The 22,459-nt window shown below is 43.0% G+C and overlaps 1 protein-coding gene across 13 annotated transcripts in view; it reads left to right on the top strand.

Annotated features, from left to right (window-relative positions):
• AGAP1 (ArfGAP with GTPase domain, ankyrin repeat and PH domain 1) overlaps positions 1-22,459 on the top strand; it is a 390,393-nt gene that overhangs the window by 232,760 nt on the left and 135,174 nt on the right. For all 13 annotated transcript variants that reach the window (XM_042784244.1, XM_042784242.1, XM_042784241.1 and 10 more), the window contains one exon: positions 10,376-10,480. In XM_042784244.1, the coding sequence (XP_042640178.1) occupies positions 10,376-10,480 (105 nt within the window). The remainder of the gene's footprint in view (positions 1-10,375; positions 10,481-22,459) is intronic.

Below are 22,459 nucleotides of genomic sequence, written 5' to 3'. Positions count from 1 at the left end.
CAGGTGTCACAAGATGGGGGCTCTGCTCTTCCCTGTGTCCTCTTGGAACACCATGGTGGCTGCCCTGTAACCAGCTCGGACGCCATCTCGGCATGGAGTTAGGGTAGAGTCTGCATTGTTTACTCTCCACAAAACAACTAAACTGTACCAGAGAGTCTGTTCTGAGGAAAACAAAGTGTATATTTAGGTTACAACTATATTAAAATATCCTTTTCAAAGTGATCCTTGTTTTAACGACCAGATAATACAAGAAATACGGTTATGACTAAATGGGTTTTCCCATTTTCTGCAGCCCTTAAGAACATGAAACATGATTTTGTGATCTTTAGGAAATAGGTTCTGTCTTAAACCCAGCTATGCCATGTGTGACTCAACCATTTTAATGGGTAACCCCTTTGAGCCTGTTAGCGTGCCTGCTTGTGTGACTGCTCTTCCTGGCTCACCTTCTGTTAACTTCTAAAACTGCGGGTATATGAATGCCTTAAATAAATGCGGTATAAAGCATTTCGAAACTAATTTCTTGAAACAGTCGTAGCACTTCTGATCGCCCTCTGAACTAAACAGAATTGCTGCCTCTTGATTTTGGATCTATGGCAGTTGTCATGCAGGGACATTGACACATCTACCCTCAAAATCCATCTGTATCTACCACTTGGTTCTAGGCCAGCAAGAAAACAGGCCTGGTGTGGAGAGACATTTCACCTCCTGAGTTTTAGAGCTATGGGTACATTTTGTAACGTATCAGTAACTCTGAAGCAGCTCAATGTCTGGGAGATGCTAATTCAATACGTACGATTTCCCTTAGCAGGTAAGGTGAGTCAGTTAGAGGGTGGAGGAATGTTTTCTCGTTAGGTTCCTTATTCTTTTTTTTCTGCTATAGCGGTGACAGGATACTAGTTGCCCAACATATGTTAACTGCAGCTCTGAAGGATTGTCATCTTCATTTCTACTCCTCTGAGTGAATTGGACATCTGAGGTATATAACGTGGGACAAGCCAGAGCATGCAGTTATTGTTTTTATGTGTGTGTGTGTGTGTATGTATATATATATATAATGTTTAAAATACTTATTTTTTTCTTGGTCTTAGTAGGGTTTTGAGGAAGGAGAATGAGGTGGGTGGAAGGAAGAGTGATGGGGCATCTCTGCAGTGTTGAACCAGTTCAGTGCATCCTGGGAGGCTGGGCACATCATGAAGCAGTCCACTACCTTTCCAGCAAGCGTATGTGGTAGGGTCATTGATGCTGACGATCCTGTGACCAGAGAACAACGTGCAAAAGTAAAGAAGAATGAGACAATCTGGGAATATTGTTAACTAGAATAATGAAGAAGGTACCCTTCTACTGTAGAGGGGGGAAAAAAAAAAAAAAAAAAGAAAAAGATTTTTCTTAACTTGCCCCTAAAAAAGATTAAGGACCACAGGTATAACTGTTCAGCAAAATTATTTTTTAATGCAGGACACTCCTTTTGATTAAAAAATAATAAAAAAAAAAATTTAAAAATCCCATTATAGTGCAGAGTTTCATAGGGTTGTTCACGAAGACCTTTTTGGTCCCAAAATTTCGCAACATGAAGTGTGAATCCTTTCTGCACAATAATATGGAACACAGTTTTTAAAAAAAAAAAAAAACACACACTTTTTTTTTTTCCTGCCACTGTTCTTGGTTTTGTTATTCAGTAGATGCTGTATTAAATTGGATTTTGTGTCCATCATTATTAAAATGTGAAGTGTGTCGGTCACAAAGCATACATTTCAGGGCAGTTAGCTGAATAATTCTTTTCTTTATTATCCCAAATTACTGCTGAGCTCTGGAGAGGTGAGCAGTTTAGCCAATTATTGCCATTTGAGCTGGATTTGTGGGTGATTAGCTCCTGGTCGAATTCAGTCCTGGCAAGGGCTTTGAAGCCTTCGCTTGTGTGATTTTCACAGCAGTGAGGTAGGAATAGACGCGGCTAATGACAGGAAGGTCGCGTGGGTTATGTGACCTGTGAGGGGGGGGCTCGGGTTTAGCAAATAGGGCATCCACAATAACAAGTGTGTCACTAACCCCGCCGTGCATAATCGGAGTTTTATAGGATTGTTGGAGATGCTGACAGCTCAATTAAAGTGTAACCCTTTGTACCATGTACCCTGGCAGAATGACAGAAATATTACCAACAAAAAAGGGAGGGGGCCACAAGGGAACTGGTTAAAGATCCGGTATTCTTTTTCTTTCCCCCCTTCATCGGAGCCTGCACAGAACAAGCTGCAAAAAGCATCCATTTGTGAAATAATAGGTTGTCCGGGGGAGGGGTATGGTGCCAAACATGGCTACAAAAAAAAAAAAAAAGCTGCTCTTAAGTGGTCTTCCTGATGTTTCTATGGAAACACTATAGTATCAGGATAGAAAGTTAAAATTGGGTTTTAAGCTTTTCATGGCTTTTCGCCCATGAACCCTCCTCCCCCCCAAATCCCTACTTTATATGAAATATGATAAAGAATTTCAGGGTTCAGGGAACGGAGCGCTACTGTAGTGAGAGCCGCATCGTCTATCTAGAAGTAGTAATGTCTGCACGATGGTTCCTCCTTTTATAACATCCCCCCCAACGCTCAGCTGAAGGGAAATAAATGTTTTGTTACTTCTTTTTTCATGCCTGACCCTGCAGCCGTTCCCACCGCCACGCCTGTTTCCACTCTTGGAGCCTTTTCCAAATTAACCGTGCCACGCAGTCGTGTTTGCCCGCACCGGATCAGTTTTCCCAACGTGGTTTTTCCTTTTAATTTTAGTCCAAGCAGCAGTGTTTCGCCAAGCTGATTGGCGCGGATGCGAAGTGCATTTGTGGCCAGCGCAGTCAGAGCGCGGTGCGTGATGCAGGAGCCGCAGCAAGAGGTAAGAGTTCAAATGGAGCCGATTGCTGCCGGCTCCTCTGCTGCTGACTTAGACCCCTTGGCATCAGCCGCCTGGCTCCTCCGACACTAAGATAATGATTTGCATCGCAGTGCGTTTCACATTAGAGCTGACGGCGGTGTCAGGGAAACCACAACTGCCAATGCCAAGGGGTTAATAAACCAACTACTTGAGATCATTAAGGGCTGTGATTATTTTTATTATTATTTTTTTAACAGTCCAGGGTAAATGGAACAAACCTCGGAAGGCAACAGAGGCAGGAACTGCTGTAAGGCAGAAAAATATTGTGACTTGCTAGGTGCTGTGCGGTAAGCTGGGCTTAGAGCAAGAGATGTGCCATTCCTTTAAGTCAGTAATTGCATTCTGTAACACAGCTGAATATTCAACTCTGTAGAAAGGACATACAGATAACTGTAGAGCATGCCACGTGCTGTTGATTTTCTAAAGTCTAATTTTAGAAATAATCGTAAACGAGGGCTAACGAAAGAGTGCCCCTTTCACAAAGCTGACAGCTGAAGAACTCTAGAAGACTCCTACTTCGCTGAGCCTCCCTGTCCTTCTGCTACACGTGCCGCGTTGTCTTTTGACGCGCCTGTTTGGGGGTCTTGGAGCATTATCCTGGCCACTGTGTGCGGCTTTGGACTTGCGGCGCTCTGCCAGAGCGGGGTGTTTATTGCTCTGTCTGGACACTGCGGCAGGGCTGGGTCTTCAGCTTTCCATTCAAATTCTTCTTTGGACGCCAGGGTACCTGCTCTTGCGTGACCATCTTTTTTGGCCCTTGAGAAAGCTTCTCGTTAGGTGGGTGAATGGGATGTGCCAGATGATGGCTTCCTGTTCTCTAGTCCCCAGATTGCGGTGCAGCTCACTCCTCTCAACCACATCGTGCTTGTAAGTAAGATCAGTAGGTTCCTATGATCAGCAACATCCTTGAGGAATCCCTTATCAATGCCGTGTTAGAAGTACATAGCCTTCCTTTTGAAAAAAAAAAAAAAACTGCAGCTGCAGGCTGGGGAGTTGTGGCAACTCACCTTAAAATTATTTGCTGCATATCAGAGGAACTCGTGCGTTACCCACCGTTGGCAGGTAAGGTCAAAATCCGGAGGCTAATTTGTTGAAGCACTCAGTAAAAATAAAAATGCAGTAAGAGTGAGCACTAGGTTTGTTCTTCCCGTTTGCCATGTCTTTAGTGCTGAGGTTCATTGCAGGAATTCAGTAGCCATTCTTCACTGGAGGTGGGAATCTTCGTTGCCAGTGCTACAGTGAACTGTAAGACTTGCTTAATCAGCATTGGGATTCTTTTTAGTAAATCTAATTTTTTTTAGTAATTTGCATGCAGAGAGCTTGGAAAATAATGGGTTGCGTGTTGATTGTCCTTCAAGTTTGAGCAAAGCTATTATCTTGTGCTTCACATCAGATCTTGGGCCCTCTCTCCTGTCTCCAGATGGAAACAGTGACTGATCAGCCTCAGCATTAGGTAACGGTTCGTGGGGTAGTTACCCGCTGCACTGAGTTACTGTCTTGTGTTTATGAAATGTTAGAAGAGAATTGGGTTCAGTGTTCTGATTTCATCTTCTCGTAAAGTTGGCGTAGAACATAAATTAGAATAGTTTCTTCAGTGGGGAGGCATCTTTGAATCTGTAGCAAAACTCTGCTGCTGCTGTAGTGCCAGCTTTTAAAGGAAGGTGCGGGCAGTTTTCCCGCATGATTGGCTGCAGTAAGAATATATGGGGTCTTTTAGCGGGGTTTTTTGCAATGTTATTGTTAGGTACTGAAGTTTGAGAACATTTGAGGTCTCCTGTTTTCAGATCTCTTTAGAGGCACTCTGCTTTCTTGTAACTTTTATTTTGTGGTTCAGTTGGTTCCCAGTTGTGCCCTGTTACTGAAGATGATGTTTACTAGAGGTTTCCAACTGTAAAAACTTAAACAGCTTCATAGCTAATTGACCAAAAGACCAAGCAGCATTCCCTTAAAGTCCTGAGGAAAAAAAAAAAAAAAAAAAAGACTTAAGTTTGGGAAATCAAGAAAACAAGTTACGTTTGTATGGAAGGATTCCAAATACATTGGTTGTCTTCAGCAGTTTAATCTCTAGCGAATTAGTTTCATACTCTGGTGTCTGCTCAAATTAATTGTTGAAGAGAGAGCAGCGACTACCGTAAGCTTCCTATAGCATGCAAGTATTGTTTGTAGGTTGAAACAGTTTGAGCTGGTGTCTACCATATGCTGGAAGAATGGCCTTTAAGACTAGAAACCTGCTACAGTTAAATATTCTAGAAGCAAAAAAATATCAATTAAGAATTAATCCCTTGTTTGTTATTAGGACTAGCTAAACCAGTCCCTGTGCTGCTGGCCAGACTACCTGGGGTTGGCTGGTAGTGCAAACCTGGAGGATTTACCAGCCCTGGTTCACCATGTTAATAGATTTAAAGGAAGCAGATGTTTTACTGACCAGAAGTCATATGTAACAGTTAGTTTGTGATCCTCACTATGAGTGGTTACCTTTGCAGTTATTTGAGGGAGGATGTTTCTGAAAAACATGAGTTTTTCTTTTGTGAACAGGATGCAAATGATAGAGCTGTAGAAAATTCATAGCACTGCTAGCTGCTAATCATAGTTATGAGAACTAAAGACCTGAGTGGAAAATTAAGAATTTACGCCGTTAGCGATTAAGTGCGAGATTACATATTCCGTTCTGTCAAAACAGCATCAGGGTAACAGTATGGGGTTGGCTAAAAATCAGGGAGGGGAAGGAAAAAGAGCTTGCATGATGCCAGTACCTCTGCCATGGCTGTGGTGTAAGCTTCTGAAAGAAAACAGAAACTAAACATACTGTATTTCGTTTTTCAGAAGGACCAGTCTTGGCTCTGCTGACTTCCAGGGCTCTACCATTTTCACTTGACATGCCAAGAGAAGTCAAATCTACCAAATCCTATTAAAACAAACACACAGCCCCAACCCCCCTAAAAAAAATAAATTCAAGTCAGTGCTACAGCTGGAGCAAATGCAAAAAAAGGTGCAGTCGGTTAAACTTTGATCACTGGTATTATCCTGTTTGTGAAACCCTTTGTGTTTCGTGGCTCCTGTGAAATCCAAAATACCTGGGCAAGTGAGAAAATTGAAACGGAGCACAACAGGGCACGCGAAGGATGTTGGTCCACAGACAATATTAATCTCGCAGGCCAAGCAGTGGCTGTAGATGTCTCTTGACAATCAGTATGTGTGTTTTGATGGCATTTATTTGTGGGAAGTATGCAAGTCTATCCTGCTACCGCGTCTGGCCTGTCTGAAAAATTAAGGCGACTCACCTCCCAGCATCTTCACTACAGTATTAAGCAACTTCAAGAGGTCGCTTTTTTAAAAGCTGATAATTTGCCTCTTAAAGCCTGAAATATTTCTGTAAAACAAATTTGTAATTGTTTCACCATTTGTCTTCATTTGTTGTTTAAGCAAGCAAGGTTTGTAGCTCACAGGAAGGCATCTGGAGCGGCAAGACTGAGCCCGGTACTGCGCGTTCGGAGGAACTGTGTATATTATGCACAGTGGTCCCTTGACCAGTGTTGGGTGGTTTGGTGTTTTTTGTTTTACTTTAAGTCCAATCAATCCTGCACTGGCGGCTTTTCATTAGCTGCTCCTGCTCTCACAGTAATGATTGGGATGCAGAGCCTGATGGCAGTCTGTAACTTCTCCTGGTGCCCTGAAGCTCAACAGCGTAAGCTGATTGACTCAGTTAGGGCCCCAGTCTCTAACAGCAAATGCAATCAATAAATCTTTGTTGGTAAATAATTGCTATTGAACAGAGTTTTAATATAAATTTATGAGTGGTGTTTTATCACAGCTTGAGGCTACAGCAAGCCACTGAGTGATGGATTTCAGATAACACTTACATTCATTACATTAACTTTGTAAGTTATTTAAAGCTTGTACACTTAACATTGCTTTTGGCTTGCAATGACCTCCTGGGACTAGACGTAGCATACACATTACTAATAAAGAGCTCGCAGTATGTACAGACGGTTCCTCCGTTTGCTTTGTTCAGTGACGCAGTTCCTCGAGCAGAACCCAAGAAGTGAAGTTCGTGCACTCTGGTTTAGGTCTTTTTCCTGGGGCTCATTAAAAGTACAAGGTAGCGCAGCCCGGTAGGAGAAGCATTCCTCAATCAGACTCAGAACTGCAATTTTGGAGGGAAGGTGGTAAAAAAATATAATTTGAGGTGTGAAATTTTTCTCAGTTTGTGAGGAAATTGGAGGTGTTAAATTCTCAGTGTTGAATCTGGAGGCTTTCAGTCAGCTACACCGAACTGCAGGGCTAAAGTTGCAGATGGAAGACTAGCAAGTGCAAGAGTTCATACAAATTAGGAGAAATCATGTTATGTGATTAATAATAATTTGAGGCAGAGATTATTTTGACCAAAAAAAAAAAAAAAAATCAAAAACAATTGGTATTTTGAAGTAGAAGTTGATTTACTTAGTTCCTTACTGCATGGTTTGGAGCCTAAATGTGATTTTTCCAGTGTGCTGTGTGTACCTGGGGGCCTGTTTGGCTGTGACTGGAGATGTGCCCAAGCTACCTCTAAATTGCCTCAGAGATACCAAAGGTCAGTGGGAACTCATGTATCTCGTTTCTTAGGCAGAGTATCTGATGTGACTTAAATGTAGACATAATGTGACTGAAGTGAAAGGCTTTGTCTTTTTTTTTTTTTTAAGTAACATTTCTTGTCATATCTGGGCCATTTTTTTTATTTTTTTTTTTTTAAGTTTAGTTAATGTTAAAGTGCATTTATAACGGAGCTAAACTTCAATACTAAGAGCATTTCTCCAGACCATTCTATATAATTATCCCCGACAAAGTGGTGGTCTCTGGCCTTGGGGAAAAAAAACTGTGGTTTATGTGGGCTTCTCTGCTTTATAACACTTCAAGTTAGCTCCTTGTTTTCAGAGCAGTTTCCTCTGCAGGTACAGGACAATATTTTTAATTCTCACACAATACAAAAATCTATTACTTTTGCCAACGTAGTGCCTAAATAAAATGGATTGGGAAGTCTGGTTTGTTAGTTAGTCACAAATAGGTATATCGTCCGTGTTTAACGCTGAGTTGGTTTGGTTTTTTTTTTACATGAAAGCACAGAATTCTACTTTAAAAGCAATATGGAACCTCATTTTGAGTAATTTTCTTCATTTAGATCCAAAAATAAAATATTACAATTCATACCTAGATAGTAGCAGAACTTCTGTGTAGTAAAAATCACAAAAGTGGTAGGTTTTTGCTATTTATTGAGTTTGTAATTGGCATGAATTGAAAATTATGTAAGTTATGACACGTTTTCTGTACAGCAAAGGGACAGTTAAAAACGTGTGAAATATATATATAGTTTACTTTCTTCAAAACTTCAAAAAAGGCAAAGGGGGGGGGGGAAATCACTGTTCTGATCTTTACAGCCTTTTCCCCATTAAAAGGTCTGAAGAACAAACCAGTGCAGGGAAACAGCAATTTTTGATCCCCACAGCACAGCGATAACTAGAATTGGGTCCCCCTAAACGCGAGCGAACGTGCTGCAGGTGAGGTATGAAAGATTGGAAAGGTGAAGCGACAGATCACCTACTATAGACAAACATACAACTCAAAGGCAGAAATAAGCTTTCATTTTTTAATAGAAGAAAACAGTGTCTCTAACCACTGGAAGACGGTAATTGGGATGTACGACTCGCACTCGCAGAAGCTTTTGTAAGGAAGCATTTCAGAAACCCCATTCTCCCTTGTAAAAGTTTGAGTTGTAGCGAGGAACAGCACAAAAAAAAAAGAAATCTGACCCCCAGACGGTCAGAAAGTTCGGAGTTTGTACCGCTGTGTAATTCAGTCATCCGACACAAGCTTTTCTTTACGGTCCCATCCGCAGATTGCTTTGAATTGTGAAGGGTTGCTCTCTGAAGTTTTTATTCAGAGTGTGTGTCCAGGAACAGGCAGTTGTGAACTTGGCTCTTCTGCTGGGATCATCTCTCTGGTTGCAAAAGGAGAGTCGGTAGTTCCTATGGGTTGTGGCGAGGGGCTGCAGCTGGAAGTTATGACATCTGGAATTTGCCTCGCTCTGGAGGGCTTCTGCTTGCCCAGAACTGGCCCTTGTCCCCTCGTGGCTTTGGGACTGGGTCTGCAGAGAGATCGCTTTATAAAGCTACGGGTTTAGTGGGGAAAGAGCATCACTTGCTTTAAAGGTTTTAACCCGCTTCAATAAAAACAAACTCCGTGGGAGTTGGAAGCACCATGCTTGATAGTGCAGCTCTCTGTGTTCTGTTTTCCCATTTTTTAAGTTCTATGGAAAATGAGAATGGGAAAACTCGTTTTATGGGGATTAGAAAACTGAAGTTTGTATTGGTTTAGATTCCTGGCTATGATTTAATGAAATGAATATAAGTCGCCGCTTTTACCAGAACTTGATCTGTGGAAGGAGTCAGTCCCTGAGGTGGGTACTGCACGTAGTGTCTCCACTGGGACATTTCAGTAAGACTTTCAGTAACCAAAGTACTGTATGAATTCATTAGGAACTGCCTTCTGACGTAGTTTTGGAAATAAAAATTTCCTAGGGAAGTGCGTTGCTAAAGCATGGCTTGATTTGCCACCTTCAGTGTACGACAACGTGTTGTATTTCGCTTTTCTAAGTGACTTTCAGTTTTTAAACTGAGAACAGGTTAATACGCGGTAGTAGTCCCAGTCCATTTGAACGCGAGGATGACTTTTTATCTCAACTGTTGATTGTTAACATTCATCACTGATGTTTAGGTTGAATATGATTTGTGGAAAGGTGAGTCACCTTGCCCACCTCCTTTCCTCTCTGATCACACCTCTCTCATTAAATTATCCAGAATTTGTATTTGCTCAGTTTCCATTTTGCTGCTCTTGCCTGGAATTGGTGTCTCTTTTGCTGGAATGAACGGCTGGGAGGATTTCCATTGCAGTGTCACCTTACTGCCAAGGGAATGGGAACATTAAACGTGTGCTTTTCCCTGCTCGTGGAGCGCCTGGGCCTGGACAGCAAGGAGTCCCCAGGAACACGCTGCAGGGAGCACGAGCCCTGCAGTGGGTTCCTCACTCAACCTGGGGTTCATCATTTATTTCAGAGGGCTAGGAAATGCACTGAGAGTGGTGTCTTTATCAGCTGGGTAACCTTACTTCGTGTCATGTTAAAGTGTGCTTTCCCGAGGCATGGAATTCAGTGCAAAAGGATTTTCCCTACCCATTGGACAAAGCCAGCGCTGATACAGTTTTTTCTGTTTACATGACTTGGTTTATGAAAGCCCACTTAGACCTTTTCCTCCTCAACTGCAAACACTGAAGCTGCCCACGGAAAAAATGTGCATCATGCGAGAGGCAGGGGAAAACAAGTAACTTGAAGGAGAGAGCATATCTAAAAATGTTGGCAATTATATTTATCTCTTTCTGTGCCTTAAATAGTTGTGCGCTGGCAAGAGTGTTTAATCTTTTTTCTTTTTTCCTCTAATAGGGTATGCTGCTAAAGCGAAGTGGCAAGTCACTGAATAAAGAGTGGAAGAAGAAATACGTGACATTGTGTGACAACGGTGTGCTGACCTACCATCCCAGTTTACATGTAAGTACACCATGCTCTCCGAACGTTCAGCAACGTCAGGCCCTGATAAAGCAGTTTTGGCGAGTTCGTCCTGACATGGTTCTATCGAACCCTCTTTGGTGGAGGAACTTCTTTCTCTCTTCATTCCCTTCCCTCTCAAAAAGGCGTAATAGGAAATAAAATTCCCTGGTGCAAGTCTGAGTACAGTGAAGTTACTTTCAGTGCCCTAGAACTGGCGTTCCCTTTACATCCCAAGAGGCAGCTGAAACCATGTAAGCCTTTATTTTGTGCTGATGCTCTGATGGACTTGTTGTCAGTCCCGGGATGAAAAAACAGAAGTGTTTTGTAAGAAAAAGCGTCCTAGATGCTGTAGAGAGTGAGGAAAGTTTCTGGTCTTCGTCAGTGTGCAGTGGTTAGGATTTATTCAGAAGTAATTCTGAGCAGCCTTTTGAAAATGGCATGGCTATTAAAATAAGTGCCATAAAACTTCTTCATGTTAAGGCATCTGTCGTTGTCTCTGCCCAAGGATCCCGTCTGTCCCTCTCAGTGTGTGGAGCACAGTCCCTAGGTACGGTTTGGGGGATGGAAGGGGCACAGTGATCTGACTCAGAGCTAGCCCACCCTATCTGCCCTGGCCATGCCGGCAGGAGGAAAAGTGAGATTTGCCAGAGCTTTTCCATGCCAGAGCAGTTCGAAAGGCAGAGCCAATGCGGAGACTCCAGATCTTGAAATTCCCAGCTCCTTTGCTTTTGCTCTGTAGTAGAGGCAATGGTGAAATACAAAAAAAAAACCATGGTGTGACCCTCACCAAGATCTTTATGATCGTATCTGGTCTTATTTTTTATCATCGTTACCACATCTGAATATCAGAGGGTGGCCAATTGTGACACGTTTAGGGCCAGTAGTTTGTAAACCTATTGGTGCCGTTTTGAGCTCCTGGGCAATTTTTCCTTAAGGAGTGAAAATCTAAGTTTTAACCAGATACATTTTTGTAGATATGTTCTGGGTTTTATAGAGCTGCACGTGGAACTGGCAGGAAACTTCTGCTTTAGGGGAGTGATGTCTGAGGAGCATGGCCACACTGATGCTGTGCTTGCACCAACTTGCCTTTCCCTGTCTGCTAAATGATAGCACTTTCTCTGGCTTGACACAAGATTTCATAGTCTCAGATCCTACTGTAATAATGCTTTGCTGTAGTTTCTGGTGGTACGTCCATGTCTCTTAAAAACTATTTAATAAGATAGATGACAGCTACCTTCAAGGCATTACTGCTTTCCATCAGAAGTCTTCTCCGTCAGCCCTTGTCTTCTGGAGCAAGGTTTTCACTATTCCTTTTGGTGAAACTGTACAAGTCTCTCTGTCCTCTTTGGCCACTTTTAGTGCCTTTAAATTTGGTGAATTCTGCCGTGAAGTAGTCCCAAAATACCTGAATTGTATATTGGTGTTGCTCACAGAAGGGAAGCACAGATACTGCGTGCCTTTGAAGCCACCCCCATGGAGCTCCCGCGTGAGTTTTCCTTAGATTTTGTTGGCCAACTCTGGGTCATCAAGCAAGGAGGAGGCAAGCTGCCATTGTCTGCGCCAGGTCTGTTCCTCGCTTTGTAGAAGTGCTGTATTGTTCCTGGCGGTTGCTGTGCACGTGTTAGTTTTTCATTGCTTCTTGCAGACAATAGAGTACTTCTTCTCTGTAGGCTTCCCCGGAGCTGCTTAGTCTCCCCCAGAGTGAGAATCCATTGAGATTAGAGGTAATTACTTTGAGATTAGAGGTAAATCCATTGGAGATTAGAGAAAATCCATTTAAAGAAGAAGTAATTACCAGCCTGTAATTGTTTCCTTCTATCCCCCACCGTGCCCCCCCCACCCCAAGAAAAAGGTACACGGCTCTGTATTTCCATTTGCTCAGACCTCCTTGCGTAGCCCAGTTAGGTTTGCAACATCCTACTTTTGCCTTGGCTGTATGTGGTACTGGTGAGGGACCATGCTCAGCTCCTAGCTGACAGGAGGCTACTGGGGAAAATGTCCTACTTGTTCAGGGGCTTCTTGAGACACCTTTACTGAAGCCACTCTCTAGGAGTAACTAGGGTTCTGCTCATTCGTGTTAAAATTTTTTGGTGACGTGGTTCGTATTAGAAATGATGGTGGTTTAATGCCTTGTATCTATTGCCTTTAGCTTTCAAAGAGTCACTGCGCTACTTCTGCAGTGTATTTCCGTACTGTCAATGGACTATTTATTGTCAATTAACTATTGTTAATACACCCTGCAGAGCATTCGTCGTCCATCGGGCAGTAGTATGTGAGTAGCATCTTCTCTGCCCTTTGCAAACCACAGTGGGGGAAGAGCCAGGACCAGATCCTTGAAGTCTGCTGCGCTCCCAGTACAGTCTGAACAGAAATTTGTAGGCAGGAAAGCCAGAATTTCACTTGGGTATTGCCAAGTGAACGGGTTTTCCCCCAGGCAGGACTCTGATAATGTGTTTCTGGTTTGGTTTTTGTTTATCTGTAACTGCTCCTTGCTTTTTTCATAACAAACCAAAGAAACTGATGAATTTTTAATGCTGTGCTTGCATTGTTGTTTGGGATAATTTCTTACATCCTTTTGAAAAATAAGGGCCTTATTCCTACTAACCTTCCCATTAAACAGCATTGAAGAAAAGAACTTTTGTTAACCATCTAAAGTCAGTTTCCTAAACTCATAAAAAGCCTGGCTCTCACCTGCCCTGTTAGTTAGATTTGGGTTATCTCAAGTATGCGGGTCATGTTGATGGTAAAAATTTTGCAGTTGTAAATCTGTGAAGTGAAAGGTGGGCTGGCCTCTAGTGGTGGCAGAAGTAAATTTAGAAGATAATTTGGTCTTTCTAGGCTGTGGTTTGAGGCAGAACGTACCACCTGCATTGGAAGAACCTATTGTAATATTTAATGACTGATAGCGAGCACTGTATTAAATTTTGCTTGAGATCTGGCCAGAAGTGGATGAGTTGTCTCTGTCAGATGTGTTCAGTAGCGGTTCAGGCACGAAGGCAGTGTTTTTAATAGAGAGAATATGTCTGTGTTGCAGAAATCAGTACTGTCATCCTCCTTGAAAGGATTGGCTACAAAAAAGGTTTTGGGATGGGGAGTGAAAAATCAAATTAGTACCTTCCTTACAGAGGAGGTGTCCCTGGAAGGGTCAGGCCTGTTTGGCAGGGCAGCGTGTTGAAATGACTGCTGTATTGTGCCAGCTAGATGAGTAACTACTAATGCCACCGGGTTGACGTTTGACACAATAGCTAAATTCATACTCTTTCTTTTCAAGAAAGTGGGGGGAGAGGAAAATGGGGAAAGAAAAATATATGTACATAAGCACCCTACTGTTTTCTGACTTGGTCATGTCAGTTTTTTTCAAGAGCCTCAAACCATCCCATCCCTTGGGATGCTGAGGAGCTACGCCGATAGAAAATGGTGGGGATAATGAGAGAGAACTTTGACCTGCAGGCTTCAAAGTTCACCATAGCTACCTATTCATCTTCTGCTTCTGGAGTATAGCTGTTGAGTGGATGACTAAAATTCTGGCCGACAAATTCAGTGTCGGCCTCCCCAAAGAGACTCAGGGGAATTTGTCTAGGCATCTCTTGGCTTTTAATGGCAGAATGCCATGTGCGAGGGCTCCTGAAATGTATTCACCAGGATACCTGCTGGGCACCATTACATGCTGCTTCTTTATCTAAGCCTTATCCCGATGAATAGCTGATGGTGCTTCACCACTGTCTGTCTGCCAGAGGGTTACCATCACGCCACAGGTCAGTAGATGACAGAGCTTTAGCTGTGGATGTCCATTTTCTGCCTTTGTATCCCCATCATCATCACTGCCCCTCATTTATGAAAAGAAGAAAAAAATTTAAAAGCTGATAACGGCTTTTTTTTTTTTTTAGGGAAGGGCGCTTTTTTCCCCTTTTATATTTAATCTGTTCTAGATTTGATTTCAAATTAAAGCACAGTGCTGTGGCACCTTATGGGGGAAGAACAGCTTCTTAAATACATGAGAAGGAAGGTCTGATGCCCGTCTAGGACATGCATGGTACGTAAATCCCATGTACCTACACAGCAAGGTTGGGTTTTGCTTGCTGAGGGCTGTATGGCAGTAATGCCACTCTGTGACCTTGCTCCCATCCTCTCTGGTCTGATTTGATAACCTGCATTGAGGTGTGTAGGACTGTAGCAGCAGTGATTGGGAGAGGGGGAAACCGATCTTTTATCTCCTTGGATTCACCTGGTCCGCTCAATTCATCCGACAGTAGCCACAGTTTCAAAACTCTTCCTTAAAAAATAGCGCTGACTGGTTGAGCAGCCAACGGGAGCTGGCTCAAAGGGAGCATCAGCAATGCCACTCTATCCTCCAATAAAGTGAATGCATTTTAAAAAAAAAAAAAAAAAACAAACCAAAAAAAACTAAATCTCAGCCTGGTAAGGAGTTGTATCCGACACTGGGCTAAACTTTGCGCAAGAGCTTCAACACTATTATATGGATGCATCATCTCAGAAGATGACCCAAAATGGACCAATTCATGGGCCTGTAAAATGCTTTGAGACTTGGGGTGGGGGACTGGACTTTCGGTTGAGCTTTCCTTGCTTGGCCACTTCCTCCAAGAAAAGCAGACTTGGTGAGAAACTGGAGGCTATTGAAAATGTTGGTATCTGGAAGTGGTGTAGACCCATGCGCTTTCCTCGGGTTCCATAATACACAGCGTTTTTCTTAGACCTGCAGTTGATATTTTTGACCATTCTTACGACTTCCCTGAATAATTTGAAACCAGAAGGCATGCCTCCTAATGAAGTCTTCCATCTCTCCTCAGTTTTAAGAGAACACCACGCTGGCTGGGCGGCGTGGCCGGTCGGCAGCGGGGTTGTGTGGCGGCGGAGCTGGGTGTTGCTCTAGCCAAGGGAGCAGCGCTCGCCTTCGTGGCTATGAGTAACTGCCTACAGACATCGTTTTGGTTCAGCCTTATTTTCAGGGTTGCATTACCTCAGGCTGTTTAATAGCTCCGAAGTGCATTGTTTGTGTTGCTTTAATAGAACTATCCATGCTCTTATATATTTCTAAAATACCAATGTGTATGCCCATATTTTTTTTTTTTTCCCCCTCTTTCTGCTTCAAAGGAATGCCAAGCGGAATATTGGCTGGCTCTGAGAGTCCTTCTAACTGGCCTTTCCTATGGACAAGTAATCCTTAAATCAGGCTTTGGTAAATACGTATTTGAACTGACAAAAGGATATGCATATGTTGTTTTTCACATACGATGTAGCTCTACCTCCTGAAAGGGTGATCAAAGCAAGTCCTGCAGACTAAAAATTAAGGTATAGTTTGAGTGGTGGTGAAGAGAAATCTGAAGCATGTGTATGTTTTTATTCTAATTAGTGCATCCATTAATATGCCTAAAACACTGGTTAAGGTAGAAAAATTGAATGATAGGAGCAGTTACACAATAGATGTATAATAATTGCTTATTACAATTGATGAGTTGATGCCGTATTTTTTCCGCTCACCACAACTGGCACTCTTTCTGGAAGCCTTTTCATCAAAGCCACATTCAGAGCAGCATTCTTCTTTCTAACATTATTGACTTAAATTTTTCAGAGCTTTCCTTTCTTAATTCTAGCATGGTTCACTGTGAGTTTACATTGCTTCTGGTGGTACCTTGAGGATAGCCAACCTTTATGGAAAAAATGAGTGTTGATCATGCTGCTGTAACTTTTTCTGATAAAGATACCAAACACAAAATATCCATCCTACAATGTTTTAAAAGCAAAAGAGGCCTTAATAAAGTGGTAGAGCTGTAGAGATCATTCATTCACTTTATAGCTTCCTGGAAAACTTCTTTATTATCTTAAAGATGTAATGGAGTGAAGATCAATTTGGGAGAAAAACTTAAAAATGGGTGGTGAAAAGAGAAGCTAAAGTGTATTCTCAGACCTTGAGTGAGACCTATCATTTGGGATAGCTGTCAAGGCCAATTATTTTCTACCCCCCTGGCTTTGTGGCTTTTCAAACTAGAACTAGTCTTGCTTGAAAGCGGGATTGCACCTGTTCTGCGTGGTACCAAATGGGATTGTGGTGACTGATGGTCAGCAAGCCACCCTGTGAAATATTCCTCAGGATCTAATCCCGGTCGATGGGGAGGGAGAAGACTGATTATGCACAGTGACTTCTTACAATCACTTCCATGACTTGTTACGGATACTCACAGGTCACCAAACGCACAAACAAGGTGAATGTGAAGCATTTTTAGTTCCAAGTCCGTTCATTTCAGGGGGCATGATGAGATTTATCATGTCATTGGCTTAGGATATTGTAGCAAACGCAGCACTGCTGTTGCAAGGCTGTGCAAACATGCAGTACGTAGTAAGAAGCAGCAAGCATTCATTACAGTGTCATGTCTACTCCCTCTTCAAAAAGGCAGGGAAAATTTTTGGTATCGGAATGAGTTGCAATTTAAGTAACAAAAGCCAAGCTATTAATTAATCACAGGTTTTTATAAAATTAGAGCTTCCTGTCCAGCAGAGCTAACTGCTGTGGATATAAATGCTTCATAAATTACTCGGGATGGTAAAACTCTGATTTGTCTTTTACAGCAGTTCTTGTTACAAAGTCTGAATGAAAAGTGAAGTGCAGACAGAAGAATTTTCTGGCAATTTTATGAAAATGAGTAATCCATTTAAAAAAAAAACAAAAACAAAAACTAAAAATATTTTATGAAACTGCTTTTGTGTTGAAAGTGTTGCTCTAACTTCCTCCCCTGCCCCTGCAACACTGATCAAACTGATTAGCACCATAGTATAAATATAGTCAATTCTCTTTATTACTGACTTTAATGTTCTTGATTCCCAATGTGAATAAAACAGATTCAAGATGACCTTCTTTTTGTCAGGACAGAGTGCTTTAGGGTGATCAGTGTTTTCCAGAATGCATTTTCATTCCTATGTTCTCCTCAGAAAATAACATTTCATTGCTTTTCTCAGGATTAACTATATATTATGAAGCCGAATGATATTATGCCTGTATTTATATGCGAGAGGGGAGGATGGCTAATTTAACAGGAACATTTGATGAATAGATTCCACTGTGGCTCGTAACCTGACGGTAGGTTTGTTGCTGAGGTCCTTCCTGGGAAGAGGGGAGAGAGGAGTTGGAGACTTTTGTTTCTTCTTAGGTGTGCCTGTGGCCCCAAATGGAAACCAATCAAGGAGCGATTTATGTTCATTAAGTGCTTGTCAAAACTGAAAAATTTTCTAATCAACAGCAATCTAGCTGAGGCCCCTCAATGGCTGGGAGTGTCGCCTCCGCAGTATCGGCTATTTGCCTGTTACAACTCTAGGCTAGAAATCCGCTGATGATTACATTAGGCTAAGCTGCGAAGTAAATGAACCATGTCTTATTTAGGTGCAACTAGCTTCAGTGTAGTCCTGCCCCGCAGGGCACTTTATAGCGTTTTATGGCTTTAAAATTAGTGTAGCTTCCCATTTGCTGCAGGGTGCTGCATGTTATGCCTTTGAACTCAATAAGCAAAGGGAAGGGGGCCTTTTGTTTTTTTTTTTTCTTTCCTCTCCCTCTCCGCCCCCCCCCCCCCTTTTCTTCTTTTTGCAGTTTAGCAATTTTGTTTTGCATCTTTTCCAGACGGCGTTTTGCAATAAAAATGTCTGACTGCCACATAGAGGCACAAAAGTCAAGGCTCCATCCATTTACTGGTCTGCCAGGGGTTTGGGGGGTTTGGCCTGGTTTGGGGGGAAGGGGATTGCGTTTCGTTTTTCGGAAGCAGTTGTTGCTGAGGGTGAACAATAGCAATTGTTCAATTGTGGGTCCAATAGGTCAGCTCATGAAATTGGAATTGCGTTTCAGAAAATATGCCACCCACAGTCTTTAAAATGTCATCCAGAGGTGCAACCATAAACTTTCTTTTCCACAATAATTTTTATTTCACCTTAGATCAGGAAACACTCTGTCAACCTCAGAAAGCTAAGCCTTAGGAGTGTTTTGTCTGATTGAACAGTGGGGAAAAACTGCCATGAAATGAAGGTGCTTTTCTCAGAAGCTCAGTGTAAACCAGGGACAGATCTGGGAAGGATCCTGGGCCTGGACCAGTTCCTAGTGTTGGAAGAACAGGCTTCTGAGAGATTTTAATAGCTCAGAATGAGAAAAAGTGTGGTATTCTTACTTGTGTACCGTTATAGACATGGAAAGGCACTGCTCTCGGAGAGCCTCTCTTGTTTGGTATGTTGTGCGTTGGAAAAGGGTGGCAGTGAGACAAGTAGTGGGGAGGCTCTCTAGGAGGGAGCAGGTATTTTTTAAAATGTTAATTTTATGACTCATGGCTGTCCTGAAATGAGTGGTTTTGACGTGAGCTTTGTGTCCCGTTCACCTAGTGCCATGATGTAAAGAATACGACTCCAGTGAAGGGGTTTCTCTCTATGTACAGTCCAACTGAGCCCCGCCAAAGGAGGCATTAGCTGTTGTCTTCTCCAACTTGATCCTTCTGTCTTGGTGAGTTTTCTTGGCCAAGAGGCCTTGGCTGTGGCATTCGCCGTTTCACTGCACTCCCAGGAGAGCAGCACAGCCCAAAGCGGGTTCGATCAGAGTCCTGCTCTGGCCTGTGTCGCTGCCGGGGCCGCGCTGGCCCGGCCTGTGCGGGCATGCTGCCCGAACCTGCCCGCTCGGGTGCTTCACCGGGGAGCAAACCTGGCAGAGTGAAATAGCTGTGCTCTCCTCCTTCGTGGGCTCGTTTCCCATCACCTTGGAAAATACTCTGCAGCTGTGGAAATCGAGAGGGGAAAACACCTGCCTTAGGGGCAGGGAGATTTGTACTCCCGCTTTACATGCAGGCAGCTATACAAAAAAGCATGGGGGATTTGGCTCTCAAGGTACTAACTGATAAATGTTACATTTGGTAACAGCATTCATACACATTTTCTTGCTAAATACACTGATAACGCAGTACTGTGGCTTTGAAATACAACCTAAGTAGTAGAAAAGCATTTTGTGAGCGTGTGACAAGGATGAGCATCTCTCATAGAAGAGATATTTGAAAATCCTCAAACTCCACGATGTCTTTGATCTCCTCAGTTGTTACGTACCTAACGCGAGCCACATCTTTAACTTAAGGATCGTTCTAGGGAGAAACCATGCACCGCATGCTCAGTGGTCTTTTAGAGAAGCATTGGAGATCACTGTGGTAGGTAGGCAGGCTTGGATGATGTGAGTTTGAGTCCCAGCTCTTCACAGAGGCGGGAGCCAGCACCTCCTTCTGCCTTTTCCTCAATCTGATCCATATGTCCTTACTGCCCTGAGAAAAGGGCCAAGCAGGCAGCAGCACGAAGCGTGGCTGTGGAAGAAGAGATGTCTACTTGTTGTCTTCGGTCTTCTCAGCCGGGAGAAAGCAGGCAGCTGGCGGGAAGCGGTGTGTAGCGTGGGTTCGGCCCACAGCCCTTGGTGGAGTGTCTTCTCTGGCTTTGAGGGCAGGCAGAAGGCACCGCCATGTATGGCAGCAAGTTTAACAACCGCTGGCATTTCGAAACAAAATGGGCCCCCCAAAACAGCAGTGTTTCTTTTTGGTAGGTCTCTTTAGAAAACATCATCATACCCGTTTTCTCAATTTGCGTGTCTGAAAAGCGTCTGTTCAGTTAATTGGTTAAATTAATTTCTGCTGTTGTAAACGGAGAGCTGTATTAAGAGCAGAACTAAAGTAATTTTACTTTGCATTATTCTGTGTCATGGCACATCGTTTCTTTCTCACTCAAGGCGATTCATTTTGTGGTGCTGTCAAATATTTTTTTTGTGTCATCCTCAGTCAATGTAGCTTTTACAATTTTTCCTGATACTTTAACAGTTTATTTAGTCCTCTAGATAATGGTCAATGGCCTTGAGTAGTCAAATTAACACCTCGGCAGCACTATATTTGAGCAAACCGCTAACGGTAACCTGAGGATGAAAAGCAATGAGAATCAATATAGTGAGCGTATTTTTAGGGATTATTGATTGATTGATGCGTTCCGGCCTTAACTTGAAGAGGCAGCGTTGCCCCACAGCTGACTAAGATTAAGTTGCCAGTTACTGATAACTGCAGGCCATTACCTGCGTAGTATTTCACGAGCTCGGAGATTAGATGGAGACCTTTTACGGTCCTTCGCTGAAGAAACCGTGGCGTTGGCAGGGTCCGTAATGCCTGCCCGGCTGCGGGAAAACGCTGCGCGCTTCTCCGGCTCCTACCCGCCCTGAGACTCGGAGACGACGTTGATTTGCTCCAGCGCTAGCCCGTTGTTCCTGTAGGGATCTCTTTGGGACAACCGAGGCACTAATGGCTTGTCTCCCCCCGCCGCCTCCGAAGGCAGCTCCGCAGAAGGTGGGAGCCACGTTAAAGCTGCGCTGCTGTCAGCAGGCTGAGCGCTGCGGGTCTCCCCGCCACAACTCTCAATTGCTAGCAGGTTTCTCTCATTGCACCTCATTTGCATCTGGGACATCAATTAGCATGTTTGTTGAGGCTAATTGAATGAAACTCAATCATAGCTCTTAATTGCTTGACTATGTGAAAAGAAATCACATTAATGCAGCTAATTAAGTGTATGGCAATAGATGCAACATAATTAGGAGCGAAATGTAAAAAACAAGCGATGGCGAAGGTGCGAGCGCAGGGGTGCGGGGACTGGGGCGCTGGCTTCTCCTGTTAGCCACACGTTTGGGGAGGGTTCCCTTGCCTTTGCTGCTTGCTTTGCTTGCTTTTTTTTTTTTTTTTTTTTTTCTGGGTTGTTGAATGATGAACATGGACAAGTTGAGAAGAAAAATGCAAATGGAGTTGCAATTACTACTTTTTCAAGCTGTTGAGGGGCAGAAGATGGCACTTCTGGGGTGGCCCACTGTTGAGTGGGCTCTAGGGACTTGTTAAGTGCTGTTTAAAAGTACTTGGCTTTGAATTACCCTCATGCCTTGTTAAAGGGTTTTTTCCCCTTTTTTCTCGGATCAGCATTTTCTACAACTAACATCTAGGGGAGTTATATCTGTAACATTTGCATATCAAAATCAGGCTTGCTGTCTTCTCTTTAACACAGCATATTCCACATGACAGCAAGACCCTCATCTGTTCTAATCTGATCAAACCCTCCATTGCACTTCTGAAGCCGCGACATTATTTTGTAGTTTTAACTTTTATTCCCCAAGTGCAGATCTGAAGGAGCGCACATGGGGGCGGATACTCCACTGACTGGAAACTTGGTGCTTGCTTCTCCTCCTCGGGGAAATGCAGAGATTATCGCTATGCATCTTGCACACAATGAAAGAGGCTTTATTATTTACATTTGATATATCCCTATAAATATTTAAGCTGACGTTAATACCTATGTGGCATCTGTTGTGTTTGGGCACTTTCGTATAATAGCGGTACGGCTACAGCGCATTTATTTCCTGTTTGCCAACATTCACTTACTCTCTCAAATGGTTTATAGCTCACCTAAGCCTGGTTTACTCTCAATTAAAAGGTCTTTAATAATGCCCTGTCATATCTCACAAGTTGGCAAGGTAGCAGGGAAATCACAGGCACTGTTCATCTGAAGAATTTGGAATAAACACCTACTCAGATTTCAATGGAGTACACTGGTTGTACGTTAAATAAAACATGTCTATTAAAAAGAGTGTATGCCGAGGTTTAGTTATGATCTGATTAAGCCTCATTTTAGAGCCCCATAAGCAATAAATGCTCAATTATGTTCTGCTTATTGTATTTTAATTTGTGAAGAACTGACACTGAACAAGAAAGTTATGGCAACTTGATAATTTATGGATGAAACCATTTTGTTCATTTCTGTCTAGCACCTAGTGAATGAGTTTTTATTAATGGATTGCCTTTGTTTCTTTTGGCAGCAGAGCTCTGTGTCCGCACCCCATGAATTGTTCAGACCCTTCCCCCCCCTCCTTTTTACTGTTAATAATTCCCAAACAGCTGCTGGGGGGGGTGGGGAGGTGGGGAAGCTGGTGTGATGGCT

This window comes from Tyto alba, unplaced genomic scaffold (assembly GCF_018691265.1).
Source record: "Tyto alba isolate M040663 unplaced genomic scaffold, T.alba_DEE_v4.0 Super-Scaffold_7, whole genome shotgun sequence".
NCBI classification, from domain to species: Eukaryota; Metazoa; Chordata; class Aves; order Strigiformes; family Tytonidae; genus Tyto; species Tyto alba.
Note: the sequence above shows the minus strand (reverse complement) of the source record. Positions and strands in the feature narration are given on the sequence as shown.